Below are 23,870 nucleotides of genomic sequence, written 5' to 3' on the forward strand. Positions count from 1 at the left end.
CAATAATACCCACATTTACAGCAAGTTGTAGCCATACAATCTGTGTGAAAGTTTGAAGAGGGAGGTATTTGCCGTAGATATTTCTTGTTGTATTTTACTTAACATTATTCTAAAAAAAATCAATAACCTGTAGTATTGAAACATCTATTTTGATGAAAGATAAGAAGACCTATTTGTTTCTTACAAAGTAAACAGGATAAGGATCTTGAATCACATACTGTAATACAGCAGTCTGTGGAGCACAACTGCAATTGCAAAAGTCGTTACAAAGAACAGTTCATTGCATTTGGAAAATTAAAAAATCTTTCTTTGTCTTTGTACTATTGTGATAGAATAATGACACACATGTAAGTAAAGGACAAATACACACATGTGTACATCCATCCATCCATTTTCCAACCCGCTGAATCCGAACACAGGGGTCTGCTGGAGCCAATCCCAGCCAACACAGGGCACAAGGCAGGAACCAATCCTGGGCAGGGTGCCAACCCACCGCAGGACACACACAAACACACCCACACACCAAGCACACACTAGGGCCAATTTAGAATCGCCAATCCACCTAAACTGCATGTATTTGGGAGGAAACCGGAGCGCCCGGAGGAAACCCACGCAGACACGGAGAGAACATGCAAACTCCACGCAGGGAGGACCCGGGAAGCGAACCCGGGTCTCCTAACTGCGAGGCAGCAGCACTACCCACTGCGCCACCGTGCCGCCCCATGTGTACAGATATTCAATATACGTAAATTATGAAAAACATGTTTGCCGTGTGCTATTTTCAACATCATTGCTCGTTGTTCAGATGTGGTATTATATGAAGTGGTAGACCGGTTAGTTGTGCTACTGCACAGATCCATCATCCAAGGCTTGTTCCTGCCTTATGCCTAATAGCCTGGTCATCAATTCAAAAGCTTGTATTCACTTGAACGTGATTCATTTTCATACATTACTTTCTTTTTCCAAAAAGTATTTTTAACAATATTATAGCAAAACATACATGTTTTTTGGGCACTGAAAGCCTACAGCTGAATAACAGACATAAGATTATTTCAAGCTACATTTTAATATTTAGTGCTCAATAGCGTTGTCCCCGCTGTACCCATTGAAGCTTCTTGTATCTGAAAGTTTCTTGTCTCAAATCTCCATGAAAACATGAGATTGCGATTTTTTCTTGGTTATCACTACAAACAAGATGTGGAAAGTAATTAATAAAAAAATTACATTTTTTAGTCTTAAGTATTCTTTTAAATGACTAAACTCACCATTATCAGTACAAACGTTGCATAATCAAAATTGTGGCCCACTGCAAAAAGCATGTGGTGAGAAATACACTCAATAATGTTTAAAACATTCAAGGAAAGGTCACATAGCTAAATATAATTTCAATTATATTAGTCCCTTTTAAATTCTGATTTTACCATTGAATTACTTACTGGAAAGATACTTTTTATAAAAATTAAAAGACAATATGGTAAAAAAACAAAAAAAACAATGGAAGATGAAACACAATACAGGAATTGAAAGAAAACACAAAACATTCTGAATAAAAGACTAACTGTCTTGTTTCCAATTTATAGCTTTATAGCACATTATGTGCAATCCCTTGCAAAAGAGTCCAAAAATGGCAAGTGCCCATATCTCAATATTGTTGCACTGTGGGATTAAGCTGGAAATATCTTGATATGGATGCCTGTAATTCTGTAAGGGAAGTATCCAGAAATTCTTCAAGAGTAGTGTCATTATTGAAAGGGAAGAGGAAAGAGCACGCATTTCCTTTTATCTATATATAGTAATTTGTTGCTGCTAATGTGTCCTGAGATTTTTCAAGTAAGGAGGACAGGAATTTCAATGTAAGTTAGTTCCACTCCGTAATCATGGTGCTGGAGAGTGGTGACATAAGGCGTGGTGATTAGCACATGCAAGTAAGAATTTCACTATACTCTGGAAATAACAATAATCTTTATATATAATCTTCATTTGGATCTTGATCTTTGTTTGTCCGCGAATTCATGTTCCCCTGACACTGCCTTGTGTGGTGTTCCTGCTGTGTTCAGTAGAGGGCAATAGTGATGGAGGAGGAGAGGAAGTGAGGAGGAGGATAGTTGGATGAGGTTGGAGTGTGGTGATTAAAGAGGATTGAACTAAAGGAGACTACGTGCTGTTTGTATTGGCTGAATACACAGCACCTTGGTTGTTACTTTTGTTTACAAACACTGTCGATACCACTCTTTGTGTTTAGATCTGGCGTCGACACCATGCTTTGTTGTCGAGACTGTGGTTTTTTGCGTTTCTATCGACCATCGTTGGCAGCACTTCGTCCAAATCGAATGTTCACCCACTTCTTGGAGTCAGCAGTCAGAGTATATAAGTCGGACACACTTCTGTGATTTTCCATCAGTCGGCGTTTGGAGTTCAAGAAAGAAGCATTGGTTCTTCCTTACTCTTTGGATTGCCACAAAGCAACCTGCGAGATTGGAGAAAGGTTGAGAAGAGATTGTGAGAGGAAACGACAGTGTCATGAAAACGAGACGGACTGTGAATGGAGAGAAGCAGAAATGCTCCTCCACCACCACATAATTACTATTCGGACAGTGATTCCGAGTAGGCCGTTCCTATTGAATCAATGTCCAAGGGTTTTGTTTTGTAATTTTGTTTCCCTTATAAAAAATCATAATGCTGTGCGACGAAGGGCCCAGTTCACAACTGGCAGCCGCGTTTAAACAGGGAGCCCTTCAAAGACAACTATAACACGCACAACGTAGTTGGGCGCACATGGCTAGTGACATATAAAACTACTGTATAGAAGAGATGGAAATGTCATCACAATGCACAAAATGTAAAGCTAACTATATTTTAACGGGCAGGCAAGAGTTTTACCTTTTCCCGTATGTGTCCACTAAATTAATTACCATTTTTCTGCACACTGACAATCCACAATGGTCAGTTAATGTACCCCTCAATTGAAAAGAGTGTCAGAATTGTTTTGACATATGTGTGGTGCAAATCAGCTGCCTCAGGTTGTGACATCACATAGCAGATTGGGCAGCAATGTTACAGTAACCATGCATTAAAGTACTGCAGATGGCAGCTACAGCTTTACGATGTCACATTAGCCTCACAAAGCATTATGGGGCCATGGGGAAAAAGTTCATCTAAGCTAGCTGAACAGCAGATTTCCAGGAAAACATTTGGTCACAGGAGAACACAGCATATTTACTACAAGAAGTGCTTTGGAAAATTCTCACTGATCAACACATATACATACCATACAAATATTCATCCATTCTTATTTGTATTTATCCATTTTTATGCTCTTTGGCAAAATGGGCCCTGTCCCAGGAGCAATCGATATTAGGCAGGAGCCATTCACAGAATAAGAGTCTTTCATGAGATCATATTACTTCTGGTGATGGCCAGTGTTTTCCACAAGCTGTCTCTTAACATTTTAGACTCCCTGACCAATTTTCTAGAATACAGTGCCAGTTAATTGATAACGTATGGCTTTTTCTAGCAAAGGTTATCATGCCGTGGACAAGGCACAAAAACACACATGTCTACATTTTTCTGTTGTTTTAATGTACTTGTAGCTGGGATCTCAAGTAACGTGAATGCACTAAATCAAAACCATGTCTTGTTGGGAAGTTCACGTGTAAATATCCATTGATATAATGTAATAAATTATCACAGTTCTCGTGTCTCATAATCCACATGTCCATTATGCAAAATGCATGGGCTTTTTGCTAAAGTATTATTAATACTTATTTCCAGAAAGATCAGCATAGAACATAAACAGGAAAGGTGCATTCCCATAATACTGTGCTTTTGAATGGAAGCCAGGAACCTTGACCAACGAGGAGGTGAGGCAGGTCTTCAGCATTAACTAATAATAATATTTTAGCAAACAATCCATGCATATTGCATTTTGTGAGCATCCGTGGATGTTTTTTTCATATTGTTTGACATTGGACAGAATGAGTTGTCATTACATTGCATTATATCATAAACGCTATTACTCTCGTTCTGCACAAAAACAGATTAAAACGTTTTCTTGCCCATCACTACTAACTACATGGAGTATGAATAAAGAAATTTAGATGGAGTATACCTTTTACATAGTTTGGATGATGATTTGTTTTTAACCATAGTTTTGCCAAACTTTACCTGCTTGTATGGAATGTTATTTGATTTTAATAAATTCAATAAAATGTTTAAAAAAAAAAAAGATAGTTTGGATGTTATAGAAGTTCTGAATTGGATGATGAAAAAAATTATGGTAGAACCACTATCTCATATGTACAATAAACTACACAACATGTAGTTCGGGGCTAATTAATCATGTTATATTAACAGCTTTACAAGAGTTACTGGTACTTTGTGCTGTTGTCACTTCATCCCTAATCAACATGCTATGGAAATGTGTTGTTCTGCATGAGTGTTTCTATTTGTCTATACATGTAATTATAGTTATTACACAGGTGGCCTGATAATACAAACTGCATGCAAAATTACCTCATCTCTTACTGTTTCAATGAAACCCCTTGTAGTGTCACAGGGTGTAGTGTTTAGTGAGGGAAACAGCACATAAGGTGAAGTTGAGAAACCAGCCTTGGATGGGGGGCCAGCCCATTGCTGAACACACACACGCATTTGCATGAGACCAGTTTAAAGATATCAATCAGGTTAACTGCATTACCGATGCATTTTTTTTAAACCTTCACCCATGTGCAGTTATGAAAAATTAAACTGTGCCTGTCCAACGAGAAACACAATTTTAAAACTACTAACCCAAACCCATTATATTAGATTTACTTATTTTTGACTTTTTTTTTTTTTATTAGAAGCGACTTACAATATTTGAGATACAATTAGTTACATTTCTCCTTGTCCAATTGGAGCACAGGCAGGTGTAGGATTTGAATCCAAGATGTGAAATCCTAAGCCTTAACCTATACACCACACAAGCATTAATTCACTTAATATTTAGTGAAATATCAGAAACAACCTAAATTAGACTAACATAGCCTAAAACACCTGCTGGAATGTCTTAACCATGCAGTTGATGAAACAGAAAGCAAGGGAAAAAGACTATCACATACTCATCTTAGGTGCTTCTTTACATTCCAGCGTTTGGACTTAAATAAATTAAACAGTACATGACTTAGGTTTAAATAAATGAAATGTTTTCCATTCACTTTCATTTTAGCATTGATCTGGCACCTTGAGCCCACTGTACTAGGATTCAGTCACTTGCACGTTGATTGTATGGCACGACCCGCTGTGATGAAATTGCGCTCGCTACCAGCACTTGTTGCGAGGATACAAAGAATTGCACAGGTAAAGGAAAACAGTTTGGTAAAAAGTACATAGACCTTTTTCTAAAAAATATATCATCCACCCAGAACTATGACAAGAAACAATAAACTGTACATAGTGATCAATTAGCCATAAATGGACAGGTCTAAAAGGAGAAGGTCATCTGTAGTAAACTTGTGCAAACTCCACAGAAGGTGGTTTCTGGATGAAGATTCCTATGCAGCTCCGTTGAGATATAAGGCAGCAAGGGAGAGGTTTAGAAAACATTTAGCCAAGAATGACAACCCTAGCAATGGTGTGACAGCTGAAACATTGTATTCTGACTTCAAAAGTTAGAAAGTGCTTCTTCATACAGAGACAAATAGATACATGGAATACATTACACTTGCACTTGCAGTAATACAACATACTTTGGGGACCTTCAAATCAACTTGAATTTTGTTAAAGGAGTTAAGTGAATAGAGATTGACAAGCTAGTTTGGGCTGAATGGCCTGTCAGTTCCTGTCAAATCTGTGTTTCTTCTGATTTAAGCATTGTTTCCTTTGGAATTCCACTAGAAAGACCAATATACTTCCATATTTGCCATTCATTTAACAAAAAAATTTTGGGCTCTTTTTTTCATTGTGCTCCTTTTAAACGCCTCAAATGAAACGGCAATAGCTTTCTAGAGTCCCTGGAAGGCAAAGGTCTATAACTTCTATCGGTTTCACCTGAACCCTCATTCTCAACCCCAGATTAAAACACAGTGTGTGGGCAAAGAAGATAGAAACGGCATTAGTTGGAGCCCAACATGCAATCTTTTATAATAAATTGACAAAAATCTTTATATCTGGATGCATTTCAGGTTCCAAATGATGGAATCAGCTAACCTACTGTTCCCCAGTGAGCCCACTCCCTACTCTCGAGCTTCATGTTGTTTCAATTACAAACAGTATCTGCAGTGTCCAGGACACAGTCAGCTAATTCCAGAAGTCCACCACATTTCTGCTCAGATTTAGAGCAAAGATTCCTTTGCAAGCCCCCAGTCTCTGCTGCTTACGTGTATATCAGGGGCTTGCAGATTGTAACTTGGTTCATTCCTATCTTGCTGGCATGAAAGAGCACACTGATGCAAATGGAAATCCAATGCCTACCTGTCTGTCCAATTCATCTCTGAATTTAGCTCAATCAGAAGCATGAAAGGTTTTTACTCAAAATGAAAACCTTCGTGCTTTCAACTTCTGTTTACCCCGTCTGGCATATTTTACCCTAAACTGATTTTCCTAGGTACTCCTGGTGTGCTTTGCCAAATTACTTACACACAAAAAGTGGCATTAATTATAATATGGCAGCTTTCATCGACTTAAAACAAATTTGGCACTCTGGTAATATCACAAAAAGTAATCAAGAAAAAATCTTCAAAGCAAGAACTAGTCACTTTTTTCTAACAGATATCATAAAAAAAATGATCAAACATGGATACATGCTACTGACAAAGTGAAGATGTGATGTGCACTCTAACGCTCTTAACCTGTGTTTGTTTCTTTTGTGCTTTTTATGAGTCCAGACATTTGTACTCTGTGTGCTTTTTAAATTCACCGTAACGTATTTTAAACATAAAGAAGCAAGGTAAATTAAGAAGCTCATGCTTTTTCGATTTCTCTCTTCTTTTTTTAGACTAACCTTCCATTACTATAGTCCAAAGCTTTGAAGGGCGCAGTGACCAGCTGTGGGTTGCAAATAGCTTACACGGCTTGAATTAAATATAGATTGATCACACCATCTAATCTTTAGCTACTGCAAAGGTTTTTTTTTTCCTTTTCTACAGACTGTAGCAGAGTCCACATTTCCACAATAAAGAGCTGACAAGTTGCACTACTGTCACTCCTTCTTCTAAAAACAGCAAGCATTTTCTGGGTTAATTAAAATCCCAGTATGAAGCAGTTCAAACAGACACAGAGCCCTATTTAGAGAATAGTTTTGAAAAAGAGACTGAGACACAGAATGAAAGAAACCCCACCCCTTCGAATCTCAGACATGCCAGTTCTTTATGTAACTGTGTAGCAGGTGTTGCTAATGACTTCCATACCTCCAAAGCAAACTGCTGCAGTCCACCGATGTTAATTGGCCCTTCCTCTGTTGCATATAAATTACAACCACCCACGCAGAGGTCTGACACCGGACACACCATTCCACAAGTCAGTCCAAGGGGGTTGTCAGAGAGAATTGTCCTGGCAGCTCCATAGTAGTTCTGCAATACAGAAACCAATGAAATGATAAACGTACTGTCTATAAATGAATGGACACAAACTCCCACTGCGATCGCATGCAAATGTCATTTCTCAGTCTGGGTTCAAGTTCAGTAGTAGAAATGAAGGACCTGTTAGTGCATTACAAACACACATTTTGTGTACTTGTTCATATTACATTTTATATAGACATACTATACATTAATACATTGACTCTCCACTGGCCTGCTTGAAAAGAATTTAAAATTCTGTATACTGCAAATTCTGCCTACAACATTTCCAAAAACCACACTTTTCCAAAAGCTTCACATACTGATGACTTAGGGCTCGTTTATACTTCACGCTCAGAATGCGTACGCGCCCGCATCATGGCTGCCACGCGTTCTCAGTGTTGATTTGATGCGTCCTCTGAGCAGGTCCTCAGAAATTAACGCGACGCATGTGCAAATTGCAGCACCAGCAAAAAGTCGGGGGGCGCAGTGTGCTAAAAGTTGGAATGTGACGTCAGAGTCTCTGTTTACTATATTACATGTGACAGAAAGCTTTGCGGATCCTACGAAATCGGTGTGCGCGCTTTGATGTTTGATGAATGGTTCGATGTGGTGAAGCAAAATGCCGACATACGGATGTATTCGTGGTGCTTTTATATTCAAGCGTCGCATATTCCCGATCATAATGACACGATACGTTTTAAAAGTCTCACATACCGTCTTCTGTGCCGTCTTTTTTTCTAGGGCTTCTGTCCGGTCCTGACAGCAGCGGATCGCCAGCTATAGATCGCCACATCGAGCACATTAAATATATGATATTCTAACTCTCTGCACATTTAGAATCCTTAGATTTATACTTTATATCACTTTCATGATGAAATGCATTAAAGTATGTATGTTACATGTTACTGATAAATCGGTAATTTTGTTTAAATAATGAATGCTGTTAATAATTACACACATGGGGGTTACACGGTGGCGAAGCGTTAGCGCTGCTGTCTTGCAGGGAGCCACATCGCTGATATTCCCTGCCTGGAGTTTACATGTTTTCCTGCTGGGTTTCCTCAGTGTGCTCCAGTTTCCTTCCAAAGATGTGCAGGTTTGGTTACACTAAAATTACGCTGGTGTATGCGAGTGCTTGTATTCACCTTGCGATGAGCGGATGCCTTGTCCTGGCTTTTGTTTCTGCCTCGTGGCAAATGCTAGCTGAAATGGACAAATCCCTGGACTGATGGATTTAATCATTAAACATCCTTTTCAGAGATATTGCGGTAAGGTGTCATCGGAATTTAATGGGTGTTCCAGGCAATTCACAACACAGCAAAGCCGAACCTGTTCTCACCATGATAATATCTCGCACTGCCACCTCCAGATTTACGCAAAGTACATGCGCAAGTATAAACACTACAACGCTTGCGTAGAAGGAGCATCCGCTGCAGCATGCGTCGCATCACGCGAAGTATAAACTTAGATGATTTTATTTATCCGAGTGACCATTTCACCCACATTGCACTTCACCTTTGCCTTAACCTGACTGAAATCAGCCATTGATACGACCTGATAGAATCAGAGGCCATCATATAAACTCAAGGCTACTAGTCAACAATGCACATCCACAGTCCACACTCCAAGTATACTATACATAACCGTGTTATTAATTCTTCTCCATTCAGGAATGTTATTGGAAAACCTCCTACTGGCGGCACTAATTTTCTTAAAGCAGTTACCAGACATCTAAACTGCTTAAGGTGACTGATACTTCTCTCCTATTCTGGGAGTCTTTTACTTATTATTGGGGTAATAAATCTACCTTTAAGGTTGAGTTTATTTATTTGATAAATTTTTTGATATATTTTTATTATATGTCATATCTATTTTCGAAAAACATTAAGACGTGTAATTTTGTATAGCCCAAAATCATACAAGAAGATTTAACTCCTGACAGCCCCCCAGCCTCAACTCTATAAGAAGACAAGAAAAAACTCCCAAAAAAACCCTTGTAGGGAAAAAAATGGAAGAAACCTTGGGAAAGGCAGTTCAAAGAGAGACCCCTTTCCAAGTAGGTTGGACGTGCAGTGATGTCAAAAAGAAGGGGGTCAATACAATACACAGAACAGGACACAAGTAATTCTCAATACAATACAATAGTAAAATAAAAATATTACAAGTACAGAGCAAAATTTAACAGTAGATGATATCACATAATATGATTTGAATTTGTTTAGAGTCCTGGAGACCTCAGCCATCAAGCTGCCTCCCCCTATACACTCAAACAGAGTTCAAGATACTATGTTATTTGAAAATCTGATCGATGCAAAAATGCATTAGAATATGAATTGCATTGGTGGTTTAAAGTTAATTAATAAAATACATTGCAAACAGGACTCTTTGGAATCCTTGCCCCAACATCTGTGAAAATAACAACATTGTACTCAAGTTGAACAAGAAGAAAGGTTGGCACCAGGACATATTTATCAGGAGTACAGAGCACAAATAAAGCCCACATTGTTTTTGATTCAGGACGATTATACCTAATAATGCAGATTTATGAGATTACAACAAATAGAACTTTATCCTGCACAACGCAATGTCACAGGGCGCAGTGCCACAATCCAAACACAGGTAGTATCGATCAAACAAGTGTAAGATGACACTGACAAGACTCTAACTCACAAACACTGAAAACCAACACATAGCACTGAACATGCAGATTTTTGCAACATTAGGTTCCAAAATAAAATAAAATCAAAATAAATGTATTGTGAAAACCATGGTTGCTCCAGCCGCCCCAACCCTGACACAGATAGGCAGAGACATGAGTTTTCCACACAACACAGGTTTATTCATGTGGGAAACTCTTTTCTTGCTCCTCACAGCAGCATAACACAGATAAACAGCACCAAAGCCCAATCCTTTTCTTCTCTCGTTTCTTCTCCCTTTCACCTTCTCCATTCCCCTCTCGGAAAGCTTTGCACACCTCTTCCCGACTCTGGCTCCTTTTATAGGACACCCGGAACGACTCCAGGCATCCTATGAGCTTCTTCCACCAGCATTTACGGGTGTGGAGGAAGTGCTGCTAAATAGGGCTCAGCAAAGGTCCAGGCTCCCCTTGGTGGTGGCCCCGGTAGTTTGGCATAGTATAAAAATTAAACAATGTCTCTTCTGTAGCTCTGCCTACCCCTGTATGGTTCCTGCAAGTTAAAGGTAAACAGTTGGAAATGTTGGCATGCCACCTAAGCTGTGCCACCAAGTCAAGGAGTTACTGATCTGAACAAGTGAGAATTCAATTTGTGTAACAAAATTAATTTTGCGTTGAAAGGAAAAAGGACATCAAAACACACGGGTATTGCTTTTTGTGATGTGTAATAACCAGTTCTTCATAACTAAATGCTCGGTTCTTGCATGTGATGTTTTTCAAAAGGATATGTTTGAGGAACACTGTTTGTTTTGTAGTTCTTCCTGCCATTGCATAGGTTGTGTATGAGGCTGACACATCATAAGATGCAGACGGTGAGCTCAACAGGTCACACTGAAATTCTCACTAATGTAATACCTGAAGGATTAAGTGTAAAATGGTGAGCATATTGGTGTGGGCCCTTTCTCTACTCATGTTTTAAACAGGCGGCATTATACAGTATACTCCCTCTGAGGTTTTGTTATATTGAAAACTTACATACATGGAAATGAAAGAGAATGTACAAAACTACATTACATAAAACTGTTTTTACTTTTCATTATCTTATTAAAAAACTTGCTGAGATTAAATTCAATTAGGGAAAGTTCTGTAGAAATATTCTTAACTATCACTACATTACCTAACCACACAATGTGCACATAAATCACATCTCTCTATTATATAAAAAAAGACTTGGGACGAGACGAGACCTGTTCAGGGAGACGAAACGTGACCTTCTCAGAAACACAAAAGACATTTTCACGTCCCGCGAGAATAGACTTTGTGCCAAGAGATTTAACCACGCCCGGGGCCGGAAAAAGACAAAGTAGAACGTAGTAAAGAATTCAAAAACGTTGGCGTGATACACATGCAGAGCAGGTTAGAGATAATGGAAGTAGGTAAATTTGAAAGTCTCAAAAAAAATGATAGTAAAGATTGCATTAGCGCAAACAAACAGAAAATACTACTCAGTGAAATAACGGAACAGTGAAAAGAGATCAAATAGTGTTTGAAGATGTCAGGGGGAGAAGAGAGACAAGTTAGTGAGACAAAAACAGCTGCTGTACAGGCTTTTAAACGTTCGAAGAGCTGCACGAGATGACGATCACGCGGCACGGCAGCAAGCCAGCAGCTGATCAAGCAAAGAGGAGGTAAAAAAAAAAAAAAAAAAAAAAAATTGTTTTCCATTGTATCACTGTTTAAGAGGGGTTTCGGAGGAGCGATCGTGTCTCCTTGAGGTGCGTTCAGCCCCCCCACTTCACAACGGCACGTGGCACAGGTTGCGGGTGGGGGTGTTGGTGAGCGAAGCCCCCTAGTAAATAAAAAGGAAATATTCTAGAAACTTGCTTACAATTGTCAAAAAAAGATACTTCAGTACAAAAGTGCAACTTCTCTAGATGATCATGTTCAGTTTTGAAAAAAAAAATCAATGTATGAATTTCTTCATTTTCCATCCTTTGGCTACATACTGTAGGTAGGATTTTCTCTCCAAATGTTTTGCTCAGCCATAAAGTGGATTAAATAGTTTGAAAATTGATATATTAAAAACATTGTTTAATAGCCATTTTGTGTAAGAAATACAACAGAGACAACTGTTTTTGTACTCTGGCGCCAGCAGAGGTCTGTGATTGGTTGCTGTTCAAATGTATGGCACTTCTACAAAAATACACTTCTGTCTCTCACTATGTTGTTTTAAAACAAAACATATTGGCAATAAGTTTCAAGTCTCATTGGATTTTTTTTACCATCTTAATCAAATTTCCAATTGCAAATTTCAGGTGTTTTGCCCTCCAGTAAAAACTGCACCAACACCATACTGACCTGTGCCTTTGTGCCATGGAATATTATTGAATGCAGTTACAAAAGGATACATATAGTAGGAGAACAGCAGTCTAATGTGTGTACACACAAGCACAGACAGCAATACAGGTCAACATATTACAATGCCCATTTTGAAATTAAAATTGGAAACAGAAATCTATAATATTACAAGCATACATAATATTACAACAGTGGATAAATGGTGGCATACTGCACCAGGCAGAGAAAGTATATTTTGTGCTATTAATGCCTTGAAGGCTTCATCGGTGCCCAGAATTAGAAGGCTGCATTTGCATAGTGTATTTGTTTTTCTACAAATTATTTACACTCACAGGAATTAAGGTATTGAAATATATTAAAGAAGCAGCTGAATTTTTTTTAATAGCCACCTAAATAGTGTCAACATTTTTGCAATGACTTTTGTACAAAAAGCAATTTAATGTAATTGCCATGTAGCTGATTTGTCTATTCAACATTTCTTTCTTTGGTTTATTTTAATGTATTCTTTAACATAACATTCTCAAACCCACTTTATCCATTTCAGAGTCACAAGGGGATGGAGCATACTTCTACAGCAATGGATGTGAGGATAGGGCAGCAGTCCATCACAGGACCCTATCAAGCACATCCTCAAAATCACATTTACAAAGGGCAAGTTGTTTAAAAGTGACAACTAAGTAACCAACTTGCCTTTGGTGATGTAAGGAGAAAACCCCATGAAAAATTTGGAGAACATAGAGATGAGGGCCAGAATCCGACCCAAAACACTTACCCCGGGCACTAACCACGACACCATTGTACCAACTTGCTTTTTATTTTTATTCTTGTTAAAACTGCTGTCTTATAGTCTTACTTTTTAGTTACAAATTATGACTTGACCACTGCTCTCCACTCCAAGTATGGAAAATAAACAGATTTTATGGATTTAAAGGATTAAAGGGTAGATCCTTTTGTTTAAAGCTTGAGACTCAAAGCTGAAAAGCTAAAAATATATTAATTAACAGAAACTGACCTAATTTTAAGTCATCCAGAAAGAAGTTGGCTATATGAGAAAAGTAAAGGAACTTAATATGAGGATTTGAAACAAAACTGACAGTGGATCAAGTATGTAGCTCTAAAAATTATTATTTTATGAAACAATATAAATAACATATAAACAATATACATACATAATATACAAAATATATTTATTTACTTTACATATACTATACATTGTGACAAGAATAGAGGGCATAGCCACTCAACCCGACAAGCAAAATGACACCTTTTAATGGCTAACTGAATAGATTACAACATGCAAGCTTTCGAGGCAACTCAGGTCCCTACTTCAATTAACTACATCTTAATAATAATAATAATAATAATAAATAATAAATAATAATAATACATTTTATTTAATAGGCATCTTTCTTAACACTCAAGGTCACCTTATAATAAAATTAAACATCCATCCATCCATCCATTCATTTTCCAACCCGCTGAATTAGAACACAGGGTCACGGGGGTCTGCTGGAGCCAATCCCAGCCAACACAGGGCACAAGGCAGGAACCAATCCCGGGCAGGGTGCCAACCCACCGCAGGACACACACAAACACACCCACACACCAAGCACACACTAGGGCCAATTTAGAATCGCCAATCCACCTAACCTGCATGTCTTTAGACTGTGGGAGGAAACCGGAGCGCCCGGAGGAAACCCACGCAGACACGGGGAGAACATGCAAACTCCACGCAGGGAGGACCCGGGAAGCGAACCCAGGTCCCCAGGTCTCCCAGCTGTGAGGCAGCAGTGCTACCCACTGCGCCACCGTGCAAAGAGGATGACAAAATCAAACTGCAATAAGGTACAGAGGTAGTAACAAACATCAACGATAACAGGTATTAACAGTGTTAAATTCATAATTAGTCTGCCGGTTTGAAGAGATAAGTTTTGAGAAAAGTTTTAAAATGTGTTATTGAGTCTAGTTGACGGATATGAGAGGGAAGAGAATTCCAGAGTTGAGGAGCACTATGAGAGAATGCTTGAGCTCCAGTAGAACAGAGTTTGATGTGTGGTACAGAAAGGAGAGCAAGAGGAGTGTAAGTCTGTAGGAGATCAGTGAGGTAGGGAGGAGCAAGGCTGAGGAGAGCTTTAAATGTTAAGAGCAGTATTTTGTATTGTATTCGGTAGTAAACAGGGAGCCAGTGAAGTTGGGAGAGAACATAATATGCCTGAAGAAGGGGCCTTAGCTGTCTCGAAAGCTTGCATATTCTAATCTGTTCAGTTAGCCAGTAAAACGTGCCATTTTGCTTGACTTCTCATTGCATCCAGTGCTGACCTGAGACAGAAAGATGACCATTGTTCTATTATCAAGTATGTTGTTGACACCATGCTAATAGGATGCATATCTGGGGAGGATGAAAGCCATAGTTTAAATAAAGTGGACTGTTTGGTAAACTGGTGCAATAAGAATCATCTTCCTCTGAATGTCAGAGAGACCAAACAAATGGTATTTGATTTTAAGGGACAGGCATGAGCACCAATCATTGTTCTGGGGGAGGGGGTAGAAATAGTGACTGAATTTAAATACTTAGGAACCACACTACATAACAATCTTAACTGGAATACAAATATAAAAAACACATTCTGTAAATGCAGTGGGCACTTATTTCTCCTCCATAAACTTAAAGCGAACAAAGACCTCATGTTGTCCGTTTACCACAGTATAATTGAGCCTGTCGTCACTTTCAGCTTTAGCGCCTGATTTAGTACTCTGACTTACCAAAATTTTAAAAAGCTCCAGCAGATTACCAAACATGCAGGTGAAGAGATTGTGGTTGATGTACAGTAGATGATTTGGTAAGTGTGTGTGTCGGAGGGCAATGTTGAAAAAACTGGAAGTTGTCTCAACTGATGACAGACAACCATTACACAGACAACTTAACTTCAGTAAATCAGAGAGGACAGTCACTTTCAAAATCCACACAAATCACTCCAGAAATTCTTTTCTCCCTAGTCCTGTACCTCTTTTTAACAAGGAATATCAGAGGTACATGAAAGGCATTCTATTCTAATTCCAAAAGTATAGAGTTTTTTTATGTGTCATGTACCCATTTTAGGTTGAATGAACTATCAAACTGCTAGCAGTTTCGACAAAGAAAAAAATCAGTTTTTCAAATGATTTTCTGTGTAACCTGTCTTGTTGCGATTTGTTTGTTGTATTTCACTTTTGTGTATTACTGGATGCCATTAAGAAAGCAAATTTCATGTTTTCTTGTGTAAACGTGGCTAAATGAAAACCTTAAATCTTGAAGAAGCTGCTGAAAAACCTTACTGACTTTGCCTAAAATCTGCGACTGAATCTAGTGGTGCATGTGCTGACGGTCTTGTACAAAACAGAGGAGGAAGAAAAATGATGATAGGAGTCTTCAATAATATTAAGAATATGAATAATAAGAAGTAAGAGGAAGAGGAAGAGGAAGAAGCAGCATTATAATGTTTGTTAACTTAAGGCAGCATAGTCTATTTGTATGCCCTAGACAGAAGGGAGCTGTGTACAAGTTATTTTCTGTTCCTGAGGAGAACAGGTGACATACCAAAATATTTTATAGCCAGTGACTATGGACTTCACTGTTCACTCACAGACGTTTCTGAGTATAGGCAGAAACATATGGACTTTCCTCAAACATGTTAGTAGTAAAGATGTTAGTGAACCATCTTCAAAACTGTACCCACTTCAGGTAAACTGTGATGACAACTCCCAAACTGCCCAGTTTATAACATGCACACTGATTAAGAAGGGAGTGCGGTCCACTTCTTGTTTTCTGATATCTACGGCCAGCTCCTTGGCCTCCTGACAGGAGAGATTGTTCTGCTTCAATTATACTGTATATAGCAAAATTCTTCTCTGTAAACCATTTCATCATTATTGGTGACTAGACAATAAAATAAATACCAGGCCGTGGCAGTACATTGCACTGTGGGTAGTACTGTTGCCTCATGGATCCAGCACCCAGGGTGCAAATACCATGTTAATTTGCAGTCTTCATGGGTTTTCCTCCCCTTCTTTCAAAAATCTCTCTGCTAGATTAACAGGCCATTGTAAACTGACCCATTTTAATGCGGGTGTGGGCATCACTGGGAGATGAGATAGACTGGTATCCACTGCTGACAGTATAGCCTCCAGCATCCCACAGCCCTGAAATGGATTAACAAGGTTTGATAATGTTATGTGTATGTTAAAAAAATACAAGCCTGGAGAATGTTCTCTGATGTACACATTTCTAGATGAGTGTTTGTGTGAAATTGAGCATGTGATGAGAAAATGAAATATTGCGGCAATGCTTGCATAAATGAAATGATAGGTAAAGCAGGTGGAAGGAGTTGCAACACTGTGCGTCTGAAAATTGCAAACATTTAAAAAAATATGCAAATCAATGTACTGATCACAGTTTTGTGTTTAAATCAGGCTGATGCATTACCCATAATTCATAACTGTAGCAAAAAACTGACTTACTGAAAACTAAATAGCTGCTTGAAAATTAGTTTTTTTTTTTCAGTTTGCTATGCAATAATAAAGTGTATTTTTTCACATTCCATGATGTACAGTAGCTAGACGGATTACAAAAATTACTGTACCACCCGTAGTTAAGAGTTGTCAATGTTTGTTCATGGCTAATCCCGAAAACAAAATATAGAAAATGTTGTATCTGTTATTGTACAATTAACTCAAGTACAATGATATTCACTTATTTCAGTTGTATCATAATCATCAAATTGTAATGGTGTAATACAATAAAAATATTGCAAATTGCTGCATTATGGATTTATTTCTGCTTGTGTAATGAAATTCACTTAGGTGCGGATTTCATCAACATTTCAGTACAGTTGCTCGTGGCTAAGACTGACCTAGTAAATAGATTTTGTTTCTAATAATAAAATCTCAGTATACAAGAGTATCTATTTACAATAAAAGCTAAACAGAAACTCTTCAGGGAATAATGTAAAGTAAATTTAATTTATTTAGTCACACGGTCTCTTTTTACTGGATTAGCACTGATTCTGAAATAGATATTTCTTAAAAGAATAAATGTTTTTGTATTTATTGTTGTGCCAGTTTTCATCGTTCATGAAATCTAAAAGAAGGACATCACCTTTAAAAGAGAGTTCCCTAATAATAACTTTCTGCATTGTCATGGATGAGAGTGGTGCTAATTAATGCAATAGCAGGCAACTGTTGCTTTGCTTTCTGTTACAAAAGGAAGCCATCAATTGTTCTTTGGACATATATTTTCTTTACTTTTTGGCTTTCCGTCATATCTGTTAAAGGTATGAAGGAGGTGGGTAGCGTAATTAAGGGTTGGTAAGCTGATAACTTGTAGACATATTCTAATGCTAAATAGACTTGGATTAATATAAACCATTCATGACAAATTGAATACATGTCCTGTGAAGGCTAGGGGGCGCCAGTGAGCCCCTAACATGAACACATAAAACAGTCCAGGTTAAAATAAAGAGTGTTTACTACACAAAGTACCTTGTATAAAGCCAAAACAAGTTGCTTTTCTCTTCTTTCTCCTCCTCTCCTCTCTCTACTGCACTGCTCTCCTCCAGTCGAGTGTTGCCCATCTCTGCTCCCAGTTCTGACTTGCCTGGACAAGGCAGTGTGGTCCCTTTTATTGAGGAACCAAGAGTACTTCCAGGGCCAGGGCTTTTGCCCATTGGAAGCACTTCCGGGTTATACGGAAATCCTGAATAGCAGGAGTGCATCTCCCTGCAGCGCCCTCTTGTGGTACACAGGGACCCCAGCAGTGCTGCGCTACTGGACTACAATTCCTGGCATTGCTCACTGGTTTCCGACTAGACACTGATATGCAGGGCCGCTGCCATCTAGTGTCCTGGGGGGTTAAACATCCCCCAGAGACAGTGCTTCCCTGTCCTTCTCGTTCATCCTGGTCAGGGAAGATACTACACATACAGTATATCCGGATGGGATGTCTGTCCACATGTCTGAGTAAGGAATTTCTTCTTTTCTAGTCAGGATGTCCGTCGATCTACCTGAGAAGTCTCATTCAGGTATGGCATCATTCTTTTCCTTGGCCAGGATCCCTGTCTGTCCTCTTGGAACCTCCCAACCGAGTAAAGATCCATCCCCTCTCCTGGTAGGGATGCTCGTCCATCTCTTGTGGCACTTACAGTCCTTATTACTTTTGTACAGATATTTCTTATATTCATCTAGAGCGTGACATACAGTACACTTGTGAACTCTGTGCAATAAGGGGATGATTCACTTTCATCAGACAGAGCGATTGATTGATCGATGCCTCTTAAACTGGTGATATAGGGGATATAACTGAGTGCCTATTAAACAGTTACTAACAAAATAAAAAGGTAATATACTTTACTTTCCATTTTGGAATCCAGCTGAAGGAACTTATATTATGTTCTTACCTTGCAAGAATGGATTAAAGAAGTTAGAACAGCAGAGTGAAAAGTGTGAAAGAGTGACTCAACACCAAGAGAATGTCTAAAAATAGACAGAGGTCTGACAAATATTAGCCTATAGAATCTTTCACAAAAAAAAAAAAAAGTTAGAAAAAAATTACTTTTGAAAATCTTACAACAGCCCACTAAAGTTACATTTGCCAAAACCTGGGGCCTCATGTATAAACGGTGCGTACGCACAGAAATGTTGCGTAAGAACGTTTCCATGTTCAAATCGCAATGTATAAAACCTACACTTGGCGTAGAGCCACTCACTTTTCCACGGTACCTCATACCCTGTCGTACGCAAGTTCTCCGCTCGGTTTTGCAGACTGGCGCCACCCAGCATCAAAGCAGTGCTACTGTTCCTGTGTGGTTACCCTTTCTTAGATCCACATCGACGACGGCGGCTTTATCAAATACACTGAAATTAACCGCATATCATTCATAAATTTAATGCATCTGATTGTAATTAACCTGTAACAATATAATGGTCCACAGAATGGTCAAACTATTCTAAATACCATAACTGCTTTTCATTGTTATTCTCACTGCACCTTCTTCTTCTGTCAGCTGCTCTCGTTAGGGGTTGCCACAGCGGATCATCTTTTTCCATATTACTCCCACTGCACCACTCAGAGTATTTATATCACTGTATCTGAGTGTGAATCACAGATCTACAGCGATTGGAAAGAGAATAATTGGTATACTGCATCAAGCACTAGCTGCCTCAGCCGATCGCTATTTGAACTGCTGTCATCCGACCAACGCTTAACAGCCTTTCCTGTTCGGACCTCGCGGTTCACAAACAGTTTCATCCCAAGAACTATACACGCACTCAATCAGTCCAACAAGTGCTCCTTGTAGAACTGTTTGTACTTGCAAGTTACCGTGAGATAATTGTACTTATGATACAGTTATAATATTGCACAACCTGAGCCACTTTATAAAGCGCGTATTTACATATGATGACGATATCATTTTTAAGAAGAAATGCTGCAAAATATGTTGATTATATTATACAGATAAAACTTTAACTACACAGTGCCGCAGCGCTAGTGAGCTTGAGCTTCGTTCACGGTTTGTTCCTGCCTCGCGCTGTTTTCATGCTGTGGCTGGTGTGATACTGGAAGAACAGATGGATAGAATAAATAAACATTATGAAGATATTTCAATGTTCCTTAAAAGTTTCGAAGAATCGGCGTTCTAAGATTACAGATGGCTTAACGTCTATTACAGAGCTGATTGTGTGGCGATTGGGTATTTGGAGAAAGAAAAGTAAGGACAGGAATTGGAGGTTAGTACATTTGAAAAAGAGAGTACTTCTGTAATAAAGCATTTCATCGAAGGTCACGCATGGTGCAGCAAGCATCTTGCTGTAAGACATGAACAATCACTGCGCTACTGTGTTCCCATGTTTAATAACATGCTTTAACTCATATCATCATGAAAATATCACGTATACATTAGTATTATCAGTATTTTAATTACTCAGAGAGCTGTAATATTACGAATGTAATGGATTCTGTGTCCTGTCAGAGGAAGAGCACGTAGTGATTCAGGCACATAGAGCACATATAAGATCAAATACACAACAAAGCATTTAACATGCTACTTTAGTTACGATGGGATTTGAAAAACCAGTAAATTAAACGATTTTAAGATGAAGTTTATGATGTTCTACTTTAATGACAAAATAAACTAAGTGATTAAAGTGGAAATTTTGAGATTAAAGTTGACATTTCATGCTTTTTCACACTGTGTGCCTTTTTTTTTCCCACAGTACCCTAATAAGCTTTCATATGACACTCAGACGTTGGGCTACAAGTCGCCTTTTCACGCCGACTTTGATATGTGACAACTTTTTTATTTCGGGCACTGTGCGACTTTGTGAACTTGAGCTTTCGAATTTCTCCGACACACTATGTCACTCGATCAACTTCCTTTTGTTGCTTATATAACTGTTTAAACCAACAAATAGTACATTTTTCTTTGCCTTATAGTCAAATATCTTTATTCACTGGTGCCTGAACTAACCCCTTTTTTGTATTTTTTACTTTGTATTGACTTCACGCTCAATATCGCTGATCATGTTATTAATGGATACAGAAGTTATACAGTGGTGCAGGTAAGTGTACGCTGCCATCTGTTATAGTGGCAGTGCATTGAGGCTATGTAAACATTGTAATAGTGTCAACATCATTGCAGTAGAAATGAAACAAAATAACAAAAACATTTATCACAAACAACAACAACATTTATTTATATAGTACATTTTTATACAAATGATATAGCTCAAAGTGCTTTACAAGATGACGAAACAAAAGTTTATAAAAAAAATCTACTCTATATATATAAAATTCTAAGCTGAAAAGTACAACAATGTTGTACAACGATTTTATGTGACTTTCTTGTCACACTTTAAATCAGGCTTATTTTAAAAGCTACATATATACGTTTGGATAGCATTCTTTTCAGAATTTATCAAACTTTAATGTGATGTTGTTAGATTTTCAGATTCTTTTTCCGTTTTTAAATTATAAACTAAAAAAAATCAAGAACTCACATCCCACGAGAAGAGGCTTTGTGCCAACAGATTTAACCACGCCCAGGGCCAGAAATAAAACACAAAGAGTAGATGACAAAGACAGTTGCTGTACAGGCTTTTAAATGTTTGAAGCGCCGTGTGGGATGCAGACCCAGCAGCTGATCGAGCAAAGAGAGGTTAAAAAAAAAAAAAAAACTGTATTTGCTTCCCATTGTATCACCGTTTAAGAGGGGGTTTCGGAGGACTGCGTCTCCTAGGGGTGCGTTCAGCCCCCCTCTTCACAACACAAGTGGCAGAGATGCAAAGTGGCTGGCGTGTAGCGCAGGCAACGGGAGTTGGCGAGTGTAGCGAGCAGGGGATAAGCCCCCTAGTAGAAATATAAAAATAAGATTAGGCAATACTAAAGAACAAAGAATAAAGTAAGGTCTGATAGCCAGGAAGACAGAAAAAACAAAAACAAAAAACTCCAAGGGCTGGAGAATAAAAAAAAAATCTGCAGGGGTTCCAAGGCCACGAGACCACCCAACCCCAAGGACATAGAATAGTATAACAAAGAACAGCAATAACTGAAAACAACAAAATAAGTGAAAGTTATTTAATTAGATACTTATAACTAATATCTGAAATGTCTACATTTTATTCTTAAGCAATTTTTTTATGGGGTGGAAACATGGCACAGTGGCTTTTACTACTATCCAGATCTTTCATCGAATTTTCTCCATGGCTGCATGGATTTTCACTGTGGACTGCAATGTCAAAACGCACCTCATATAGGTATTAGGTTTAAATTCACTAAAATCACTAAAACGTTCTGGAGTGAGGAACTTGAGATGTGCGTTAGAGTCTGCCCATGAAGACTTAAGGCCAGTTTATAATTGAGTGCAGACCACTGAAGATGTGGTTGCACACAGAGGATGCGTACCCTGGCTGGTTTATAGCATTGGCATTCGGTGTGCCACACTGTGTGGTTGAAGAGTCCCCTAGCTTTCCCCCCAAAATTCTTTATCTTTGCCTTTATATATTGATCTTGCAGATATTGCCATTTCTGCCTGCACAAACTTTCATCTTTGCCCAGGGTAATTTGTGCACATTTTGTCTCTGTGCGGTTTTAATGTAGGATTGTACAGGTGCAGGTTACAACAAATCAGTTCCCACAACTGTTCTTCGAATAAGCCCCAATTTCCTTGTCAAGGACATGTGCAGTCTACGAGGCCACACAATTTTGGAGGCTTCATGACTATTGATAAAAATGACTTCATGCAAAACGAACCCTTGCCGACCTTTGCAGCGAGTGGATGTGTCAAGTATAAATGGGCCTTTAGTATCCAGTCCAAGGGTTAGTTTATACCTTTTTTTTTTTTGTTCTTTACTTCGCCTTATACAGTACAATTTCTTGTATTAGGAATTTGTTAGTTTTCGCATACCCCTTGGGGTCAGAGCACAGGGTCAGCCTATTGTACAGTGCCCATGGAGCAATTTCAGGATAAGGGTCTTGCTCAAGGGCCCAGCAGAGTAGGATCTCTTTTGGCAGTGATGGGGATTCGAACAGGCAACCTTTTGGATACCAGCGCAGATCCTTAGCCTCAGAGCCACCACTCCGCCCTGGAGGTTTCTGTGAAAGGCTTTAGCTATTCTTTACCATACAATGGACAAGGCTGGCTCACAGAATAGGAGGATTTCCTCTGATTTGTAATTCAGCAAAAAGGCCTGCTGCCAAACAGTAGCCACTATATTAACTTCAATATTGCATTTGATCTGAAATTTAAAAACAGTTTAGTACATTACAAAAACAACTTTAGAAATAAATAAATACATGAGAGAATGGTGTGTACTGCATTATTAAATACATGAGTATAACATTATAAAATAGCACACTCTACAAGCTTACATTTTAACAAGGATATATGCCGCTCCATTAGCTAGTTATGGGCATTTGCTTAGAAACTTCAGCCGCCTTGGCTGTGATTTAGTATCGACATTCTAAGTGACATGCCTCATGGTTAAAGGATACATTGCCTAAATATATAAAAGCGGTGGGTGATACTTATTCATAAAAGAAAACTATAACCTGTAGTACCCGATAGCTGTGCTACACATTATAAAACATTGTGAACTATAAATCCGTTTGTTACAATTTAAAACTTGTGATACTTTTACAATATGCAGTCTTCCGGGATTTAAATTTTATAACCATTTACTGTACATATAATGAGAGTGCAGCATTATAAAAAGGCAGATTAACTCTCTGAGTTAACTTCCAGACTGCATAATTTACAGCCAATAAAAAGCAAAGGCATATTATTCAACTAAGGTTGTAATTACCAACA

The 23,870-nt window shown here is 38.5% G+C and overlaps 1 protein-coding gene across 2 annotated transcripts in view; it reads right to left on the reverse strand.

Moving 5' to 3' along the window:
* Positions 1 to 23,870, reverse strand: part of LOC114658374 (dihydropyrimidine dehydrogenase [NADP(+)]-like) — a 1,245,381-nt gene that overhangs the window by 779,253 nt on the left and 442,258 nt on the right. For both annotated transcript variants that reach the window (XM_028810459.2, XM_051933021.1), the window contains one exon: positions 7,386 to 7,547. In XM_028810459.2, coding sequence (XP_028666292.2) covers positions 7,386 to 7,547 — 162 coding nt within the window. The remainder of the gene's footprint in view (positions 1 to 7,385; positions 7,548 to 23,870) is intronic.

This window comes from Erpetoichthys calabaricus, chromosome 10 (genome assembly GCF_900747795.2).
Source record: "Erpetoichthys calabaricus chromosome 10, fErpCal1.3, whole genome shotgun sequence".
Lineage (NCBI taxonomy): Eukaryota > Metazoa > Chordata > Cladistia > Polypteriformes > Polypteridae > Erpetoichthys > Erpetoichthys calabaricus.